The sequence below is a fragment of the Anarhichas minor genome, unplaced genomic scaffold (assembly GCF_050575085.1).
Source record: "Anarhichas minor isolate MPS153535 unplaced genomic scaffold, ASM5057508v1 ptg000058l, whole genome shotgun sequence".
Classification (NCBI taxonomy): Eukaryota; Metazoa; Chordata; class Actinopteri; order Perciformes; family Anarhichadidae; genus Anarhichas; species Anarhichas minor.
The window spans coordinates 5,669,951-5,690,000 of NW_027466504.1; the positions used below are offsets into that span (position 1 = coordinate 5,669,951).

Genomic DNA, 20,050 nt, shown 5'->3' on the forward strand with positions numbered 1-20,050 from the left:
CGGGCGCTGCAATGTCTGATAAAGGGCATCCTCTAAATGAAAATGAGGGAACACAGTTCTGTTTAATCTGAGCCTCATTTCCATGAAAAGGATGAATCCAGCTCCTCTGAACTGAAGTCCACCAAAGAGACTTCTGGTGGTTTTCATGTTGACGCAGTGCGACACACAGTGAGTGTTTGTGGGGGTCAACGTTTAAAAATTGTTCAACCGAGAGTTTCATGTGACGACTCAAGACGACAGAACTGTAAACACTGTCAACGAGAGACTAAAGCAGCACTAACAATGAAAGCTTCAATAAACGAGGCTGGAGTAAATAGACATTACGAGCAATAAGAGAACGTCAGTGCACTCACAGCGTAGCTGGCTGTGAGCCTTTGTTTTCGAGCTCAGTCCTCTTTTTTTGTAGGATTTCGTCCATTTGTGTTCAGTCACAGCGTTTGCTTTGACCTCAGCTCAATCCTCCCGTTCGCTGATGCTCAACCACATCAATGACACATCGGTAATCATGGTGACCGAGGTGGACAGCGCTCTCTAAACACTCAATATATTGACTGATCCCGAGTGTACAACTTGTCAGGGCAATATCAGCAGCAACGTTAGTAATGTAATGAATAGGATACATACAGGGGGAGGGGCAACCTCTGTAAGCTACCCTCTCCCACAGCACTGAGAGCACGCTGCACCTTACGTCTGCTGTGTACAGTAACAACAACATTAAAAACATTGACTATGGAAAACGTAGAGGTGAAGACTCATGGATCACCTTTAATGAAATATCTACCCCCCCCCTCATGTTACAGTAGCTTTAGTTCATATTTGCAAAGCCGGCTGATATGTATTCAGTAATAATCTTGAAATAGCAGTGAGGGTATACTGCGTATTAGGTGACAATTAAGTTCGGGAGGCCATAGACGATGCAGTTGAAGGCTGCTGGTGCGAGAGTGGTTTTGCGGCGAGCATCGTCTCCCTCCGAGTCACTGCGGAGCACTTGATCTGCAGAGAACAAGCCAGAGGAAGCCATGACTATATCTGAAGGTTATCTGAATTCACAAAGAGCCCAGAGCCTCACATACAGAGGAACACTTGGACATAGTTACAGTAAACAGAAATGCCAATGTGAGGCTAAATGAGGATGCGAGTGGGATGAACAGTATCATGTGATGCTGTGACCTTACCCTCCCCTCTCCTCAGGGCGTGGACGGTCTGGCCAGAGGTCTGCCTGACCCTCAGTAAATCTGCATGAACACGTGGTCACACACACACACACACACACACACACACACACACACACACACACACACACACACTACTGTAACTGCTAATAAGTTAACGTAAACATTTAAGGAAGTTAAATTAAAATGTATGAGGTGGACAGTACATGGTGGGAAATGTAGAAAAGGCAAACGTATTGTCCAGAACCTACTGTCGAGCACATTGAGCATCGTGCGTGTGTTCTGCTGAAGGCTGCTGTGCCACTGGTGGAGGACAATACAGCCGACACCACACAAACTCAGCAGCAGAGCGGTCTCCAGGGGTTTCTCCAGGTCCAGCTGTGCTGCACTGGACAGAAGAGAAACACAGTGTTAACAGCTTATAGTGATCAACTGCTGTTAAAACAATTCATTCATAGTAATCAAGTAGCCGCTTGCAGTGTTCATTTGGGGTATTTTCATACATCACATGAAAAAAATGTATTTAAAACTACTTTAATTCTATTTGTTTCCTTCTTTATTGTGTTCCCATGATACTTTGCCTCGTGGTAAACCCTTCTGCTTCTGCCTGGCTAACTGATTCCCGTCACGATGGGAAAAAGAAATACATTTTCTCTCAATGTGCGACGGAGTCTCCTCGAAGCTTCTGACAAACGAGAGGCAGCAGCAGAACTCCGTGTTCCTCCGGCCACCTTGTGAGGAACAGTCACGGTGGCTGGTGATGGAGACAGAGGACAGATGTGCTCGGGGGAGAGCAGCTGTGGTTGAAGCCGCTCTTGAAACAACAGCTGTACTGTGTTCTTGTCAATACAGGAACTCAATTTCATTACTTAATAGAAAGGTTAGTGCAGACGATTTTTGACAAACTGAGTTTGAGCTTCATTCGATAGAGCGGTTACCTCTTGGACATGTCGAGGTTTGATTGGCGGAGAACACTGGCACTGTTCTGAGTCAGGTCGAAGAGCAGAGCCATGCGGCACTCTGAGGAGAGAAAACATCATCATCATTATTAGTATTATTATTATTATCTGGCAACAGAATGAAGACGACTAACAGAACCGTCTTACGAACAGGAGGAGAATTTCTAAGAATCATGAGTTGTATGCTGACACAATGATTATATTCTAAAACGATTGTTAAAACAACAAGGGGATCATTCAAGTATTAACAGTTGAGACACACATTGAGCTCAAAATATGGAAACAACCCCCAATGATGTTCTCTACACGAGGAGACTAATGAAGGATAAGCCCTGTGTTCAGAACGTCGTGAAGCAGAGGCGTGAGACTAACGCTGACACACACCTTTCAGTCTCTTTATACCAACTTGTTTCAGAGGTTTTTAGACAAAGTGTGAGGATTCTAAATTGGAGCTGTCTGGACAGGTTTACCTATTAGTAGTTAACACCATCGGCTGCACACACCAGCCACGTCTCCACTGTCAGCGCACACACAGGGTGTTAATGGTTAATTATATCGTTTCATAATAACTATTTAAATGCTTGAAATTTAAATTATTAGTGTACGATGTAAATAACAGGTTGAACTTATCATGACACTTTAAAATGCTGTGGCTATCAGTGACACAGTCCATCTATTAGAACACAAAGTAGAGGCTTTCTACTGTACAAGCACTCGGACTCGACCTGTAGGAGTGAGAGAAACGGGTGCTCGTGTCGGACACCAGGTGTGCGTCAGTGTCATAGCTTCTCTTTGCAGCGAGGACAGGCAGCGCCTCGCAGCTATTCTGGCTGACTTCCTACAATGACGGCCTGTTGCTATTCAGCAGCCTGGGGCCGAAACATCCCCCCCCATGTTAAGAAGCATAATATCATTACTTAAACAAGACAAAGTGATTTGTGATACGAGTGCAGATGGTGCCGCGCTTACGGCATGACACCCAAATCTGCCATCGGCTCTTCTTATCCTGATGGCTAATTAAGAGCGGCCCGGTTTGTTTTGAGGTAACAGCTGGAACTCAGACCATGGTGTCAGTCGCGCTATAGTTAGCAGCACTACAGCGCCGGGCTGGCGGGAGGCCCATATGTCTGGCCTGCGGCCATGTGTAAGGGCGAAGCTGACACTCTGTCGATCACATTAAGTCCACCCAGTCTTTGTATGCCGGCGGAGGGAGCCATTAAGATGAAGGGGTGTTGTTTTTGTGAAGTATATCTTGGAAGGGGTGAGGAACTGGAAGGTGATGCGGGGCAGCTTATTCTTTATCTAACGAGTGCTGAGGGAGGGAAGAGGCCCTCCTCTAGTGCACCTTCCTGTTCCGCCGACTGTAAATAAATCACCACGGTCAGGGGTTCTTTTGAGACTATGAAAAAAGAAAATCATGAAGGTTACACTTTTATTTTTCTCCAGCTATCAATTGACTGAGGCAACAGTGACTTTAGGTTGAAATGATTCAGCAAATATCCGTGTTAAAATACCACATAAAGAGCAGAGAGCCAATCTAAAGATATTTTGAGATGAGTGAAGCTGTGGGAATGTTAAAGTGTTCCAGGGATCCGATAGTAAAACCTCATTGATCTCTCGCTGCAGGGCAGGGTTACGTCTCTATGGAACCACACAGGGAATGAAAAGATTGATGGGTTTGAAGTGACTAAGCCCACTGCTCCATTTACTGCTTACATCATCGGCAAACTGCTCCGCTCCAAATGTCAGTCATTCAGTCGTTACAGTGTTTTGACGCCTTACTTTTCTTCCTAAAACACCTTTTAAAACAGCTTTAGAGAACTCAAAAAAGCAGTGTGGTTACATAGAACTCAGTAAGTAGCCGGGGCACCAGACGCTCAAGACATTTCATGACATAGACGGGCTCTCTATCATTCTCACCCTTTTGTGTTTTATACGACACAGTGACCTTTACAGTGATCTTTTATATTAGCTTGAGAGGGTTGTGAGATAGTAACTATCGCAGCAACATCAAGGGAAATCTTTTTTTAAATCTTTGTTACTCAAACCATAACAGTTTGCACGTCTCTGTCATGAGATGGGTGTGAAGGAGAGGAACAGTCAGTCAGCCAATTCATTCCATTGAGATGTGTCATTCCATGCAGGACGTGTGTCACTCAACATTTAGTCTTCTCTACTGCAATAATACACATTTCTAAAGACATTGTCTGACCCTGAACTTCGTCCTATTTTTGCAGATCCACCTCTATTTGTAAAGAAAAGAGAGAAAAACATGAGGGATCACTTGGTACGAGCCAACGTTGACTACAAGAAGAATCCCAGTCAAGGAATACAGACACGCTTGCACCCTCTTCCCAGGGCGACTACCGCTGCGGAGGTTTCGCACAGCGCAACAGCACCATAAAGACTAATCATCTCCTCCATCAGGCAAACCATCTTCCATCAACAGCACCATCCATACACGTGATCTGTACAATATCCGCCGTGCCTGTGGACTTGCATATGTTGACAACCAGAGAATTCAAACGAAGGAGCGGTGAGCACTAAAAGCACAACACGCAGAAAGCATGGGGATTATCCCGTAGATGTGCATTTCAGTGATTCTCACCATGAGATCTCTTCATTGTGTTTCTGTGGCATCGAACAGGTCATCGTGCCACGCAGGAGCGCTGACAGAGACAAACTACTCAAAGAGCGGGAGTCATGCTGGATTCATGCTCCTCAAACGTCGGCTCCTAATGGAGCCAATGATTACTCCACAGCTTTTCCCTCGTTTGTATTTTCGGATTATGTTCTCATCAGAGGGCTGCCTTGTACAGCTCAGAGAGTCCTGGATGCGCATACATATGTACACATAGTATCAGGTTCTTTTACCAATGTCCCTGATGTCGTTGTATTTATATATTGTATTTAGCAGTGTGGAGGTTTCTAAGTAAATGTATTTTTAATAACTGTTGTTTTATAGGCTGTGTTAAGTTTGGTTCATCCAAAAATGTAAACTGCTGAATATGTGCAATTTTTAATATAGCTCTGAATTTTCTGAGATTAAAGTAATAATTTACAGTTTCTGAATAAATCCACTTTACTCTCTTCAAAGTCTGGATGCTCCTGGTAATACGGTGGTTCTGGGCAAAAATCACGAGTATTCCTTTTTTGCTAAATCCGATTGCAAAGTACAATTTGACGATGTCATCCACTGCAGTTAAAATACACGGCAATCTGTGGTGTGGTGAGGTTGAGCCAACCTTAGTGAAGCATTATGGTTCTGTGACTAAGAAACAGGACTTTTCCGTTTTTCATTTCTCGGAAATTTGAGACTTTAACCTCAGAGAATGTCAGAGTTTTTTCTCGCAATTTTATTACGTTATGATCTCAGAGAATATTCTAGTTTCCTTCTGGTAAACTTGCGATTTTTTTCTTTTGTTTACCACTTAAATCTCAGAGAATATCCAAGTGTTTTTTTCTCAGAAATTTAGTTTTTTCTCATAATTTCGTCTTTTTTACACATACAATGGTCCTAATACGCTGTCGTACATTTGGATATGTTCAACATTTTAAAACAACGTACGTACATTCATTTGTATAGAAATGCTGTTTGGGTGTACAGTACCAGACAGATTGAAGGCTGCCAGTTTGGCCGGTGGGACGTTTGCCATGAAGCGCTCCATCCCCAGGTAAATGAAGGCACTGCATCTGCACAGCAGCTGCTCCATCTCGGACACACTTGATACATATTGGGGAAGGGTTAACGGTGCAGATGAGGTGCATTGTAATGTCACAAACACAGTTGGTTCTGAGCACGCTCAGTGCAAAGACGTGCTGCATTGCGTTCTGACCTGGGCGTTTCTCTGCTGCCCATGAAGCCCTCCCACACATGGGTACAATGCTGGCTGTGGGTTTCCAAAATCTCCTTCATCCTCACGCTCAGACTGGTCCCTTCTGTGCCAGATGGACAACAACATACAAACATGACGGATCCTTACACCGCTAAAGGGGTGATACTGAACCGGGAGCTGGAATATGACTCATACGAGACCACAAAAGTTGAATAAAATGAAGTAAAATACTGTATTGTAAAAGGGAGAAGGATGCTTTGAGAGGCTACGCGCTGACATGCAGAGCGAGCTGGGCCAATGCCCGGCTGCAATACAGTATGAAAAGAACATTAATCACAGTAGAGCATCCCAGCACTCCTGTACTTCAGTCCAGAACACAGCATCCATGAACTATACTGTAATTAATCACCAGCAACAAGCAATCTTTCTGCCATTTCCACTCTTGGATTTACTAATACACATCAATATTCTAGTTTATTAATCCTTTACATGTGGAATGTCATCTCTCTTACCAAAGTTGCCTTCATTATGAGGGTCAACAATATCTGTGGGGGTATGTTAAGAACAACAATCCAACATTTCTATAAATACGTGTCAAGAACACAAATAAAACAGCCAATTTAAAAACACACAAATGGGTGTTATACTTCACAAAAAAATAAATAAAAAGATACATTTCATGTGACGCGTGTCCACTGGGAAGGTGTTAGAAGGCAACACACGATTCACAGGTATCTGGCAAAATAAATGAGAGTTGTTACAGCTTGAACCAGAGATGGTTACAAACAAAGTGTGCACAGTATATATACGTGCAGGCTCTGGCTCATGTACATCTGCAAATACCAGTTGCGAGAAATAATGCGAGAGTGTGGTTTAATACAGAGGAGACGGAGCAACAGAAATGTAAGTAAAAAGGAAGGGGTTGGTTGTAAACAAGCGAAGTGGTGCATGAAGGAGGATAAACGCTCAGAAGCTAGAAATAGGATCTTTACGAAAACACATTATGTAATTGATTGAAAAACCACACTTAAAAGGGAGGCGAGAGGAAATAAATAATTGCCGGTGCTGACTGCAGGTTAAAGTAATATTGCCGTCTGTATCTGGCAGGCCCAGATTCATTTACTGAACTCACCACTTTGATGGCTTGTCTTTGATCTGCCTTCCCCTTATTTCCCTTGCCACCTTTGGTCTCCTTCTTGTTGTCACTTTCAACTGCCACAGACAGGAAGCAGAATTAATACATACACTTGTCTGCGGGGTAGATTACACAGCGTTTGGGACTGGGGAAAAAGAAAAGAAAAAAAGTCAGCATCTGCAAAGTCAGTGACATTTAATGGTGAGTGAAGAACAGTTCTAACGGTTTCCTCACGGCAGCGATATCCATTACGCTCGGTAAATGAGAACACAGACTATTGATTGAGCATTGATTATTCATTGATTATTCATCTGTTGCACATATCAGTTCTGTCAGGGTATATCTTGGCTAGTCTTGCGTAGGTAACTCTTGCACTGCAGTAGACTCATAGAGGTGCTGATCTGACGTGGTAATCTTGAGGTCCTGGTCCCGGATGTCCCTTAGGGAGTCCAAACAAGTTGGGTTTAGCTTGAAAATGTAATCATATATGACTGAAGTGAGCCCATTTAGCCGAGTATTAAGTGATAGAAAAGAGTCAATCATAGCACCCGGAGGGCAGTTAGAGAATTGGAGAATTGTTTTTGTAACGAACCTGGAAGAAGCGGAATAAACGAGTATTTGAAAGGTTAAATTTTGCTGATAAATCTGCAAATGAGGGGGAAAAAAACACCTTTAACATAAAGTTCATTAATAGTCACCAGAGCTTTGTTTGACCAGGTCTATAAACTAGATCCAAGCAGGACGGTAGGAATAGGGGGATGAGAAAGACTGGAGCTAGAACTGACGGAGGGTGTAGTTTTAAAGTGTCTCCTAAACTGATTCCAAAGTGTCGGTAACAACTGGGTTCTGAGCAACTTGTTTGATAGAGAGAGAGGTAGCTGGGAACAAACCCCCGATCAAAGTGAGAGACACAAAGAGGACGTGTCCGTTTGTTGATGTTACAGACCCAGATGTAAATGTGGTAATACAGATTTCTCAGATTGGTGCGTCCCAATAGAGAGAGAGGGAAGGAAGACAACCTAGCTAAATCCAATAATGGATGGCGCAATCTAATAACGGGCGGACATTTTTTTAAAAGAGCTTTGTAATTCCTACGTATCTCAATCCTTCCCTGACCTTTTTCAAAAGAAAAGAGAGCCTTGGGAAGCCTTCCAGCGAGGGAGTTAATATGGAAATATTCACTAGTGTCAACCTTTAACACCAAGCTCAGGGCAAACTATTCAGACCTTTCTGTCTGAACCTGAAGCCAGTTTACGGTGGTTTCAGCCCTACGCTGTTAAGTCTGCCACATTGAACCACTGTGCAGCGTTATGCTTGGAGTACATTTGACAAAGGTCACAGTTTGTACTTACAGTAGGTGCGTCATTAAGATTAGGACATTTAAAATCCTATCCATTAAGTAGGCTATTAAGTTCATGTGTCCACAAGATATAGTGGGGTTTTTTCTCACTTTTTTGAAATTATTTTGATAATATTGAATACATTCTCTTTGTTTTTAATATGAAATAACTGATGTGTTGGCCCACACATATTTCCTGTCTACTGTCAGGCTGGATCAGACAGCGTCACTGATCGCATGGCATCAGCGTGTTCAGTACCACTTGAGTTTTTTTACTTGCCACTACAGCTAGACAAGCCACCACTATTTATAGCAGCTCCCACTATTCATGTTATAACTACTAGTTTTCCTAATTTCACTAAATCACTGTATGTAAAGGTTTGAAAAGGATCAACAATAAAGTCTGAGTAGTTTGAATCACAATGTATGTTCTATCAGTCGATTACTCTCAATCAGTGAGGACATACGTTCATACAGAGGCAAACACGCCACACCTGAAGGCCGTCTTTTTATTGTTTGCGCTCATTTGTCTTGTGTGTACATCATGAAAGCACTGCACAGAATATTAAATTGCCCTTTAAAAAGTGGTTTCAGGCACTTTATCTTCTTGACACGATGGTAAACTAGAGATGTCACAATTATGGTAACGATGGTACAGAAAGAGATCACTTTATTTCTGGTCTGATCGTCACCCATGTGTTTGATCCAGGCATGAGATATGTATTAGGAAATACATGTACTTTCCTGCCAGTGGTATACGCAATTGTCAAGTGACACACACACACGCGCACGCACGCACACACGTTTAACAGTAACCTTTGAACATTCACTCAACTTATGCAAATGGCTCAACCTTTAAAAAGGTAAAGAAGTCTGCAGCATCACATTCACTGATCTTTCTACTCCCTTTTCTTTTCTTTTCTAAATATTAACGTGCATAATTCCCCAGAGGTTTGTAGCATCATTGCCAAAAAACAACTGGATTGTTTTTTCTTAGGGATTTTATGCTCATAGGAGACCTCCAAAATAAAACCCTGAGAGACTGGAGAATGACACAATGTGTGGATAATATTCATTAAAATACAGGTTGTTGCTTTAAATTGATGTTTAAATCAGACTCTATCCTTCCACATCAAATTGTTTTTGTCGTTTGTTTCCTGCTCCAACAAAAAACGGTTCATACTTGACAGGAAACAATTATTGCAATGTACAGCAGCAACATGAAGAGAGAAATGGGCAGAACATGCTATAAGCTGCTGGACTATGAAGGTATGTTTGTGTCTTTATTACGCAAACAAAAAAAATGTTTTAAGAGCAAATTTCTCACACTGCAATCAAAAATCAAGTTTGTAAGTTAAAATATATGAACTGAGAATAAATTATTTGTTAGTTTTGCTTATGAAACTAGAATTTTTGACTGCAAATCAAAATCAAAACAAAAACCTTTGCTCTCAGAAAATGATGGATGTAGTGGATATGAGCCAGGTGTTTCTATTGGTGGGTTCACTTGGCTCTTGGTATCTGCTGCCACTGTAAACACTGACGGGAGGTTACTGTGATGAGCGACATGGAGGTCAGTTGACATTATATTGCTGTTTTGTCAAAATCATTTAAAATGTAGCAGCACTTCACTTTGTTTTCATGTTGTTAGTGTCGTAGAGCAGTGGTCCCCAACCACCGGGCCGTGGATCATTTGGTACCGGGCCGCACAGAAAGAATAAATATTATATTATTTCCGTTTTATTGATTATCAGAGTCTGAAAGAAGTTTTATTTTGAAAAATGAATTATTTTGAAAAATTAAGCCCGCAAGCTAGCGAAAATGAGTAAATAACTTTTGGAGAGCTAAGGAGTCAGAAGAAGAACCTACAACTTCCAAGAAAATGAAAGCTTCATTTAACAGACAATATCAGGAGTCTAATTAAATATCAGGAGTAATTCTGAGGCGCCAAACCCGCTCTGCAGAATATGTGGCGACAAAGGATCCGCTGCTGGAGATTGTAAATGACGGCGGCCTTAATACAAGTAGGTTTGAGACAACAACTCTGCTGGTGTTTTGGATTAAAATCAAGGCTGAATATCCGGAGATCACCACTAAAGCACTGAAAACCCTGCTTCCATTAACAACATCCTCTTTGTGAAGCGAGATGTTCTGCAGTGACGGCAATCAAAACTAAATGACGGAGTAGACTGGACATCAGCAACAGACTTCGGGTGTCATTGTCTCCCGTTACCCCCAGATGGGACCATCTCGTTGCAGAGAAACAAGCTCGGGGCTCCCACTGATTCAGCGTTATTGTGAGTTGTATTTTGTATGCATTTTATATTTGTTTTCATGCCGATCGTATCATTTTATTTCGTCGTGTTTTTCCGCCACACCTTGAAGGCCGGTCCGTGAAAATATTGTCTTACATGAAACCGTCCGTGGTGCAAAAAAGGTTGGGGGACCTCTGTCGTAGAGTCTCTAGAGAGACATGTCGTAGAGACATGGAGGGCTGCTGTGTTGACATGAAGCCTCACTTCCTCGGTCAGAGAAAACCAAGCTCATAGGATGTATTTTAAATTGTGTCATACATGCGTAGCTAACCTTAGCTAACAAAGTCATGCCTCAGGCAAGGTGCATCTAGCGTTACATACGTTAACATACGTTACTCCATTACCGGGAGCTATAACATTACGTTTGTTAAAATGATCGGTTAAGTACAATAGCTGACAAGCTAGCTAACGTTAGCTGACAAGCTAGCTAACGTTAGCGGTAGCTCGTCTGCCTGCATCCGACCGTAGCTTGTAAAGTAACTTTTAATGCCTTCACGTTCAAACCTCAGAGGTTGACTAATATCTTACTGAGATTGTGACGATTTTACAGATGATCTATACTTCATATTATGTCCATTAACGGACCAACAGGAGCTCAAGTAGACAGGTTGTCAACCTGAAATATCACTTTAAGTCCGGTAACGTTACAAACAATTACATGGATAAACTAAATTTGAGTATTTTGCTCCTTTTTGTTTTGTGGTGTGAAATAAAACTAACTCTACATTTTGTTTTGTTACAGGGAGCCAGGAGCTGAGGGGGATCACATTTATCACATTTATCACATTTACCACATTTACTCAATGTGATTTGGACAATTTTGGAGAAAATAATCCTGCAGGGGAAGGTGACTGCCTTGCAAGCAAAACAAGGGACAATTTATAGAAAAAATATAAAGTATGTGTTACTGCAAGTTAATAAACACGTTTGACATTTGTTTTGCTGCTGTTTTTGTTAACTGTCCTCTGCCTTAGGATTGCAAGTATCCAGGCTCTTTTCTCTACTAGAAAGATTGAGAAATAAATAAATAAATATATATGTATATATATTTATTTAATCTCTCTCTCTCTCTCAATTTCGTTTCCAATACAGATTTGTTGTATTAGAATAAGCAGAGACGGGTTGTGTAATGTTTACAACTCATAGCTGTACTGAATGGTAATAGAGCACTGAAAGATAAAATAAAAATAACTAGTATAAATCAAATAAAAATATCTATTATATATAAGAGAAAATAATTAATATTTCTCTCTCTGTCTTGGTCAATCACACGCACGCACTCACACACGCACACGCACGCCTCTCTGAATGCCATGGAAACGGACCCGACCGAGGTTACTTAAGGCCTCAGAACTTTCGGATCGCTCACTCTGCACTTGGACCTGAGCGGAACACTTCTTGAGCGGAACAACTCTTGAGCTGAACACCTCTTGGACATCCATACCGTGGAGAGCTGACTCTTTGAGTTTTTAACTTCTTGAGAAAAGCTACTTGATACGAAACTTGTTGGAGAAACTACTAGATCGCTACTATCGTGGACAACAGAAGAGCCTGAAGATCTTCGGCTGAAGGAGGCGGAGCACCTGCGGGGAGTGTGCTGTGAGAGATGGCCCATACCTGTGCTGGTAAGACAACTTGTACATTTAATTTAGCATTTTTCTTTTGATTCATCCCCTTCAAAGCATTTAAAGCATTCTCAGTTTAGAAATCAGTGAAAGGTGAACAGTTGACACGATATTATCAGGCCTGTCGGAAACAGACACTTGTGTAAACTGAATATTCGAGTGACAGATAGTGTAGATGTTTAAACACATGCAGTTATTTAGGTTTGAAGACATCAAATCTTCCTATTTTAACATTAAAATGTATATTTCTGAAAATACGACTTGTGTGTACATTTGTGTACCATGGTAACCATATGGAACGATTAGAGGCCAAGTCAGGACGTGGCCTACGCCATCAAACCAGGGCACGATGCGACCCTGAGTGGGTTTGACTGTTGAAACTTGAGTTATTGAACAAACATCTGATCCTTTTACGTCATCATAGTACATAAACTATTTCTTTAACATTTAACATTGAGATGCGCTTTGCTCGTTGTTGTGGTATTTGGTTTTCGAGGGACAAGAGCGATCCGTTAAGTAACTGTACGGGGCTGCGTGTGCGCGTGCTGCATCTCCTCCACGCGCTGTGATATGCAACTCATAAACCAGGAGAATAATGAATTATAAACTAATGTTGGATGTTGGATTAATGTAGACACGTTTCACTGTGCGTCGCTAGTTCAACAAATACGTTCACGCTGTTTATTGCAAGCCATTGACCGTTTCGTCCACACAAATGCAAAATAAACGTCTTTGTCCAGAGCTCACGAGTACTCAACAGTCGGTTAATTGACCCGCTGACTGACTGATTAGCAGCTGGAATCTGAATCCAGATCAGAAACGTGTGAAAAGCCCGTGGCCAGCTGCTCCTCTCACCCTACTCTGTTGTTTCGGACATATAATAATAACAGTAATAAGGATAATATCTATAACGACAATAATATTTATTGCTTTTATCATTATTAATATAGTTGTGTTATGTGTTCAAACTAACAGAGGCAGAGCTGCACTATGTTTGCTATAAATGTTTAAAGGTGAACCCTCTTGCGTGTTGGGGACTTTATGTGAGTTGTGTAGTGCTGTCCTAATTACTTTATGGCTCTGCTGTCGTCTTTTCTAATTTGAACTTTGATTATTGCTTCATGTAATCCAGAAATATTTCATGTTATGAGAAATCCTGACAGTTTAAATGTTTCCCTCTCAGCTGGTGTCGACTACGTCGTCGAACGTCCTGCACAAGACGGCCTCCCTGAAGTCATCAGGATCCTCGACGACGACCAAGGTAACCTCCCGATCCTTATCTCTTGCGTTGTCGGTGGATTTCAGGTGGAGCCAGGCGTGGTGGGTGTAGGTCAGGTGGAGCCAGGCGTGGTGGGTGTAGGTCAGGTGGAGCCAGGCGTGGTGGGTGTAGGTCAGGTGGAGCCAGGCGTGGTGGGTGGAGGTCAGGTGGAGCAAGGCGTGGTGGGTGGAGGTCAGGTGGAGCCAGGCGTGGTGGGTGGAGGTCGGGTGGAGCGCGTCTTTGTGGGTGCAGGTCAGGCGGAGCTCGTCGTGGTTGGAGGTCAGCTGGAGCTCGAACGTCTGCGTGAGTTGCTTCAGTTGCTCTTCGAGGATGAGGACGACGAGGAAGAGGAGGAAGAGGAGGAGGAGGACGAGGAGGAGGAGGACGAGTCCGACGACGAGGACGAGGACGAGTCCGACGAGGAGGACGAGGACGAGTCCGACGAGGAGGACGAGGACGAGTCCGACGAGGAGGACGAGGACGAGTCCGACGAGGAGGACGAGGACGAGTCCGACGAGGAGGACGAGGACGAGTCCGACGAGGAGGACGAGGACGAGTCCGACGAGGAGGACGAGGACGAGTCCGACGAGGAGGACGAGGACGAGTCCGACGAGGAGGACGAGGACGAGTCCGACGAGGAGGACGAGGACGAGTCCGACGAGGAGGACGAGGACGAGTCCGACGAGGAGGACGAGGACGAGTCCGACGAGGAGGACGAGGACGAGTCCGACGAGGAGGACGAGGACGAGTCCGACGAGGAGTCCGACGAGGACGAGGACGAGTCCGAGGACGAGGACGAGTCCGACGAGGAGTCCGACGAGGACGAGGACGAGTCCGAGGACGAGGACGAGTCCGACGAGGAGTCCGACGAGGACGAGGACGAGTCCGAGGACGAGGACGAGTCCGACGAGGAGTCCGACGAGGACGAGGACGAGTCCGAGGACGAGGACGAGTCCGACGAGGAGTCCGACGAGGACGAGGACGAGTCCGAGGACGAGGACGAGTCCGACGAGGAGTCCGACGAGGACGAGGACGAGTCCGACGAGGAGTCCGACGAGGACGAGGACGAGTCCGAGGACGAGGACGAGTCCGACGAGGAGTCCGACGAGGACGAGGACGAGTCCGAGGACGAGGACGAGTCCGACGAGGACGAGGACGAGTCCGAGTCCGAGGACGAGGACGAGTCCGACGAGGACGAGGACGAGTCCGACGAGGACGAGGACGAGTCCGACGAGGACGAGGACGAGTCCGACGAGGACGAGGACGAGTCCGACGAGGACGAGGACGAGTCCGACGAGGACGAGGACGAGTCCGACGAGGAGTCCGACGAGGACGAGGACGAGTCCGACGAGGACGAGGACGAGTCCGACGAGGACGAGGACGAGTCCGACGAGGACGAGGACGAGTCCGACGAGGACGAGGACGAGTCCGACGAGGAGTCCGACGAGGACGAGGACGAGTCCGACGAGGAGTCCGACGAGTCCGACGAGGAGTCCGACGAGGACGAGGACGAGTCCGACGAGGACGAGGACGAGTCCGACGAGGAGTCCGACGAGGACGAGGACGAGTCCGACGAGGACGAGGACGAGTCCGACGAGGAGTCCGACGAGGACGAGGACGAGTCCGACGAGGAGTCCGACGAGGACGAGGACGAGTCCGACGAGGACGAGGACGAGTCCGACGAGGAGTCCGACGAGGACGAGGACGAGTCCGACGAGGAGTCCGACGAGGACGAGGACGAGTCCGACGAGGACGAGGACGAGTCCGACGAGGAGTCCGACGAGGACGAGGACGAGTCCGACGAGGACGAGGACGAGGACGAGTCCGACGAGGACGAGGACGAGTCCGACGAGGACGAGGACGAGTCCGACGAGGACGAGGACGAGTCCGACGAGGACGAGGACGAGTCCGACGAGGACGAGGACGAGTCCGACGAGGACGAGGACGAGTCCGACGAGGACGAGGACGAGTCCGACGAGGACGAGGACGAGTCCGACGAGGACGAGGACGAGTCCGACGAGGACGAGGACGAGTCCGACGAGGACGAGGACGAGTCCGACGAGGACGAGGACGAGTCCGACGAGGACGAGGACGAGGACGAGTCCGACGAGGACGAGGACGAGGACGAGTCCGACGAGGACGAGGACGAGTCCGACGAGGACGAGGACGAGTCCGACGAGGAGTCCGACGAGGACGAGGACGAGTCCGACGAGGACGAGGACGAGTCCGACGAGGAGTCCGACGAGGACGAGGACGAGTCCGACGAGGACGAGGACGAGTCCGACGAGGAGTCCGACGAGGACGAGGACGAGTCCGACGAGGAGTCCGACGAGGACGAGGACGAGTCCGACGAGGAGTCCGACGAGGACGAGGACGAGGAGTCCGACGAGGACGAGGACGAGTCCGACGAGGACGAGGACGAGTCCGAGGACGAGTCCGACGAGGAGTCCGACGAGGACGAGTCCGAGGACGAGTCCGACGAGGAGTCCGACGAGGACGAGTCCGAGGACGAGTCCGACGAGGAGTCCGACGAGGACGAGGACGAGTCCGAGGACGAGTCCGACGAGGAGTCCGACGAGGACGAGTCCGAGGACGAGTCCGACGAGGAGTCCGACGAGGACGAGGACGAGTCCGACGAGGAGTCCGACGAGGACGAGGACGAGTCCGACGAGGACGAGGACGAGTCCGACGAGGAGTCCGACGAGGACGAGTCCGACGAGGACGAGGACGAGTCCGACGAGAAGTCCGACGAGGACGAGGACGAGTCCGACGAGGACGAGGACGAGTCCGACGAGGAGTCCGACGAGGACGAGGACGAGTCCGACGAGGACGAGGACGAGTCCGACGAGGACGAGGACGAGTCCGACGAGGACGAGGACGAGTCCGACGACGAGTCCGACGAGGACGAGGACGAGTCCGACGACGAGTCCGACGAGGACGAGGACGAGTCCGACGACGAGTCCGACGAGGACGAGGACGAGTCCGACGAGGACGAGGACGAGTCCGACGAGGACGAGGACGAGGACGAGTCCGACGAGGACGAGGACGAGGACGAGTCCGACGAGGACGAGGACGAGTCCGACGAGGAGTCCGACGAGGACGAGGAGGAGTCCGACGAGGACGAGGACGAGTCCGACGAGGAGTCCGACGAGGACGAGGAGGAGTCCGACGAGGACGAGGACGAGTCCGACGAGGAGTCCGACGAGGACGAGGAGGAGTCCGACGAGGACGAGGAGGAGTCCGACGAGGACGAGGAGGAGTCCGACGAGGACGAGGACGAGTCCGACGAGGAGTCCGACGAGGACGAGGAGGAGTCCGACGAGGACGAGGACGAGTCCGACGAGGAGTCCGACGAGGACGAGGAGGAGTCCGACGAGGACGAGGACGAGTCCGACGAGGAGTCCGACGAGGACGAGGAGGAGTCCGACGAGGACGAGGACGAGTCCGACGAGGAGTCCGACGAGGACGAGGAGGAGTCCGACGAGGACGAGGAGGAGTCCGACGAGGACGAGGACGAGTCCGACGAGGAGTCCGACGAGGACGAGGAGGAGTCCGACGAGGACGAGGACGAGTCCGACGAGGAGTCCGACGAGGACGAGGAGGAGTCCGACGAGGACGAGGACGAGTCCGACGAGGAGTCCGACGAGGACGAGGACGAGTCCGACGAGGACGAGGACGAGTCCGACGAGGAGTCCGACGAGGACGAGGAGGACGAGGACGAGTCCGACGAGGACGAGGAGGACGAGGACGAGTCCGACGAGGACGAGGAGGACGAGGACGAGTCCGACGAGGACGAGGACGAGTCCGACGAGGACGAGGAGGACGAGGACGAGTCCGACGAGGAGTCCGACGAGGACGAGGACGAGTCCGACGAGGAGTCCGACGAGGACGAGGAGGACGAGGACGAGTCCGACGAGGACGAGGACGAGTCCGACGAGGACGAGGACGAGTCCGACGAGGACGAGGACGAGTCCGACGAGGACGAGTCCGACGAGGACGAGGACGAGTCCGACGAGGACGAGTCCGACGAGGACGAGGACGAGTCCGACGAGGACGAGTCCGACGAGGACGAGGACGAGTCCGACGAGGACGAGTCCGACGAGGACGAGGACGAGTCCGACGAGGACGAGGACGAGTCCGACGAGGACGAGGACGAGTCCGACGAGGACGAGGACGAGTCCGACGAGGACGAGGACGAGTCCGACGAGGACGAGGACGAGTCCGACGAGGACGAGGACGAGTCCGACGAGGACGAGGACGAGTCCGACGAGGACGAGGACGAGTCCGACGAGGACGAGGACGAGTCCGACGAGGACGAGGACGAGTCCGACGAGGACGAGGACGAGTCCGACGAGGACGAGGACGAGTCCGACGAGGACGAGGACGAGTCCGACGAGGACGAGGACGAGTCCGACGAGGACGAGGACGAGTCCGACGAGGACGAGGACGAGTCCGACGAGGACGAGGACGAGTCCGACGAGGACGAGTCCGACGAGGACGAGGACGAGTCCGACGAGGACGAGGACGAGTCCGACGAGGACGAGGACGAGTCCGACGAGGACGAGGACGAGTCCGACGAGGACGAGGACGAGTCCGACGAGGACGAGGACGAGTCCGACGAGGACGAGGACGAGTCCGACGACGAGTCCGACGAGGACGAGTCCGGCACGGAGAACGAAGATTCCGGGTACTACTCCATGGATGACGTGCCGGAAGATGATCCGCCCCCAGTCCCCCAGAGGGCAGAAGAGTCCACCAACAGGAGCAGGGAAGAGGACCTCACGGAGCAGGAGAGTGTGAAGAGGCAGAGGAACGGTGAGGACGACCACGAGGACGCGACGCCCTCCACTTCAGGCCTCGGATCCTCCATGAAGAGGAGCAGGGAAGAGGACCTCACGGAGCAGGAGAGTGTGAAGAGGCAGAGGAATGGTGAGGACGACCACGAGGACGCGACGCCCTCCACTTCAGGCCTCGGATCCTCCATGAAGAGGAGCAGGGAAGAGGACTGCAGGGAGTCGGCGCCCTCCACTTCAGGCCTCGGTCCCTCCACAAAGAAGAGCCGGGCAGATGACTACAGACAGTCTCCACCCTCCACTTCAGGCCTCAGCTTCCCCCCATGCAGAGAATACTGGCAGTCGGATGAAGACAGCGACTCGGATTGAGACCGACAGCATGTTTGCTGCAGGATTGTAAAACCTTTGCGTCTGGCAGGACTGATAAAGCACCAGACAGCCTTCCCTTGCGTCTGGCAGGGTTGGCAATAGGCAGCATCCTGCAGCAGAGCTTTTAAATATCTCTTCTTTGTTGATTTTCCGTTTGAAAAATGGTTGATGCTCGACGCAGAAACCAAAGGTAAGTTAGTAGTGAAGATTCTGTCACGGGAGTTGAAGATCAGGACCCAATAGCAAGACCACAGGAGACAGAATCTGGTAAAACTGATTTTATTTCACCAACATAAAGGACAGGAATGTGTGGAGCCTGTGGATCGACACCGGAGAGGAGAGCAGGTGAAACACGGGTCAGACAGGGATCCTGACAGGTTGTTCACTTTACTCACGACTCGGATTGAGACCGACAGCATGTTTGCTGCAGGATTGTAAAACCGTTGCGTCTGGCAGGACTGATAAAGCACCAGACAGCCTTCCTTGCGTCTGGCAGGGTTGGCGATAGGCAGCATCCTGCAGCAGAGCTTTTAAATATCTCTTCTTTGTTGATTTTCCGTTTGAAAAATGGTTGATGCTCGACGCAGAAACCAAAGGTAAGTTAACAGTGAATGGTTGTTATTCTGTTGTGTATTTTTCTTTATAAAGTCTAGATGTCGTTACCAGACAAAGGTAACTCAACACAAGTTGCCTCAAAGTCTCACTTAACAGTTATTCAAAGATTCTGTCACGGGAGTTGAAGATCAGGACCTAATAGCAAGACTACAGGAGACAGAATCTGGTATAACAGATTTTATTTTACCAACATAAAGGACAGGAATGTGTGGAGCCCGTGGTCCGACACAGGGTGCAGGCCGGATCGACGGTGTGATGTCCCGTGGATCGACACCGGAGGACAGGCAGATCGACGGTGTGATGTCCCGTGGATCGACACCGGAGGACAGGCAGATCGACGGTGTGATGTCCCGTGGATCGACACCGGAGGACAGGCAGATCGACGGTGTGATGTCCCGTGGATCGACACCGGAGGACAGGCAGATCGACGGTGTGATGTCCCGTGGATCGACACCGGAGGACAGGCAGATCGACGGTGTGATGTCCCGTGGATCGACACCGGAGGACAGGCAGATCGACGGTGTGATGTCCCGTGGATCGACACCGGAGGACAGGCAGATCGACGGTGTGATGTCCCGTGGATCGACACCGGAGAGGAGAGCAGGTGAAACACGGGTCAGACAGGGATCCTGAC

General features: G+C 48.5%; 1 protein-coding gene across 1 annotated transcript in view; it reads right to left on the reverse strand.

Annotated features, from left to right (window-relative positions):
- Positions 1–880: 880 nt before the first annotated feature.
- cfap46 (cilia and flagella associated protein 46) overlaps positions 881–20,050 on the reverse strand; it is a 68,311-nt gene continuing 49,141 nt past the window's right edge. Inside the window, exons 51-59 of the mRNA XM_076077356.1 lie at positions 7,100–7,179; positions 6,642–6,702; positions 6,480–6,512; positions 5,968–6,070; positions 5,742–5,854; positions 2,111–2,192; positions 1,424–1,560; positions 1,176–1,235; positions 881–993 (exon numbers count right to left, since the gene is read on the reverse strand). Coding sequence (XP_075933471.1) covers positions 881–993; positions 1,176–1,235; positions 1,424–1,560; positions 2,111–2,192; positions 5,742–5,854; positions 5,968–6,070; positions 6,480–6,512; positions 6,642–6,702; positions 7,100–7,179 — 782 coding nt within the window. The remainder of the gene's footprint in view (positions 994–1,175; positions 1,236–1,423; positions 1,561–2,110; positions 2,193–5,741; positions 5,855–5,967; positions 6,071–6,479; positions 6,513–6,641; positions 6,703–7,099; positions 7,180–20,050) is intronic.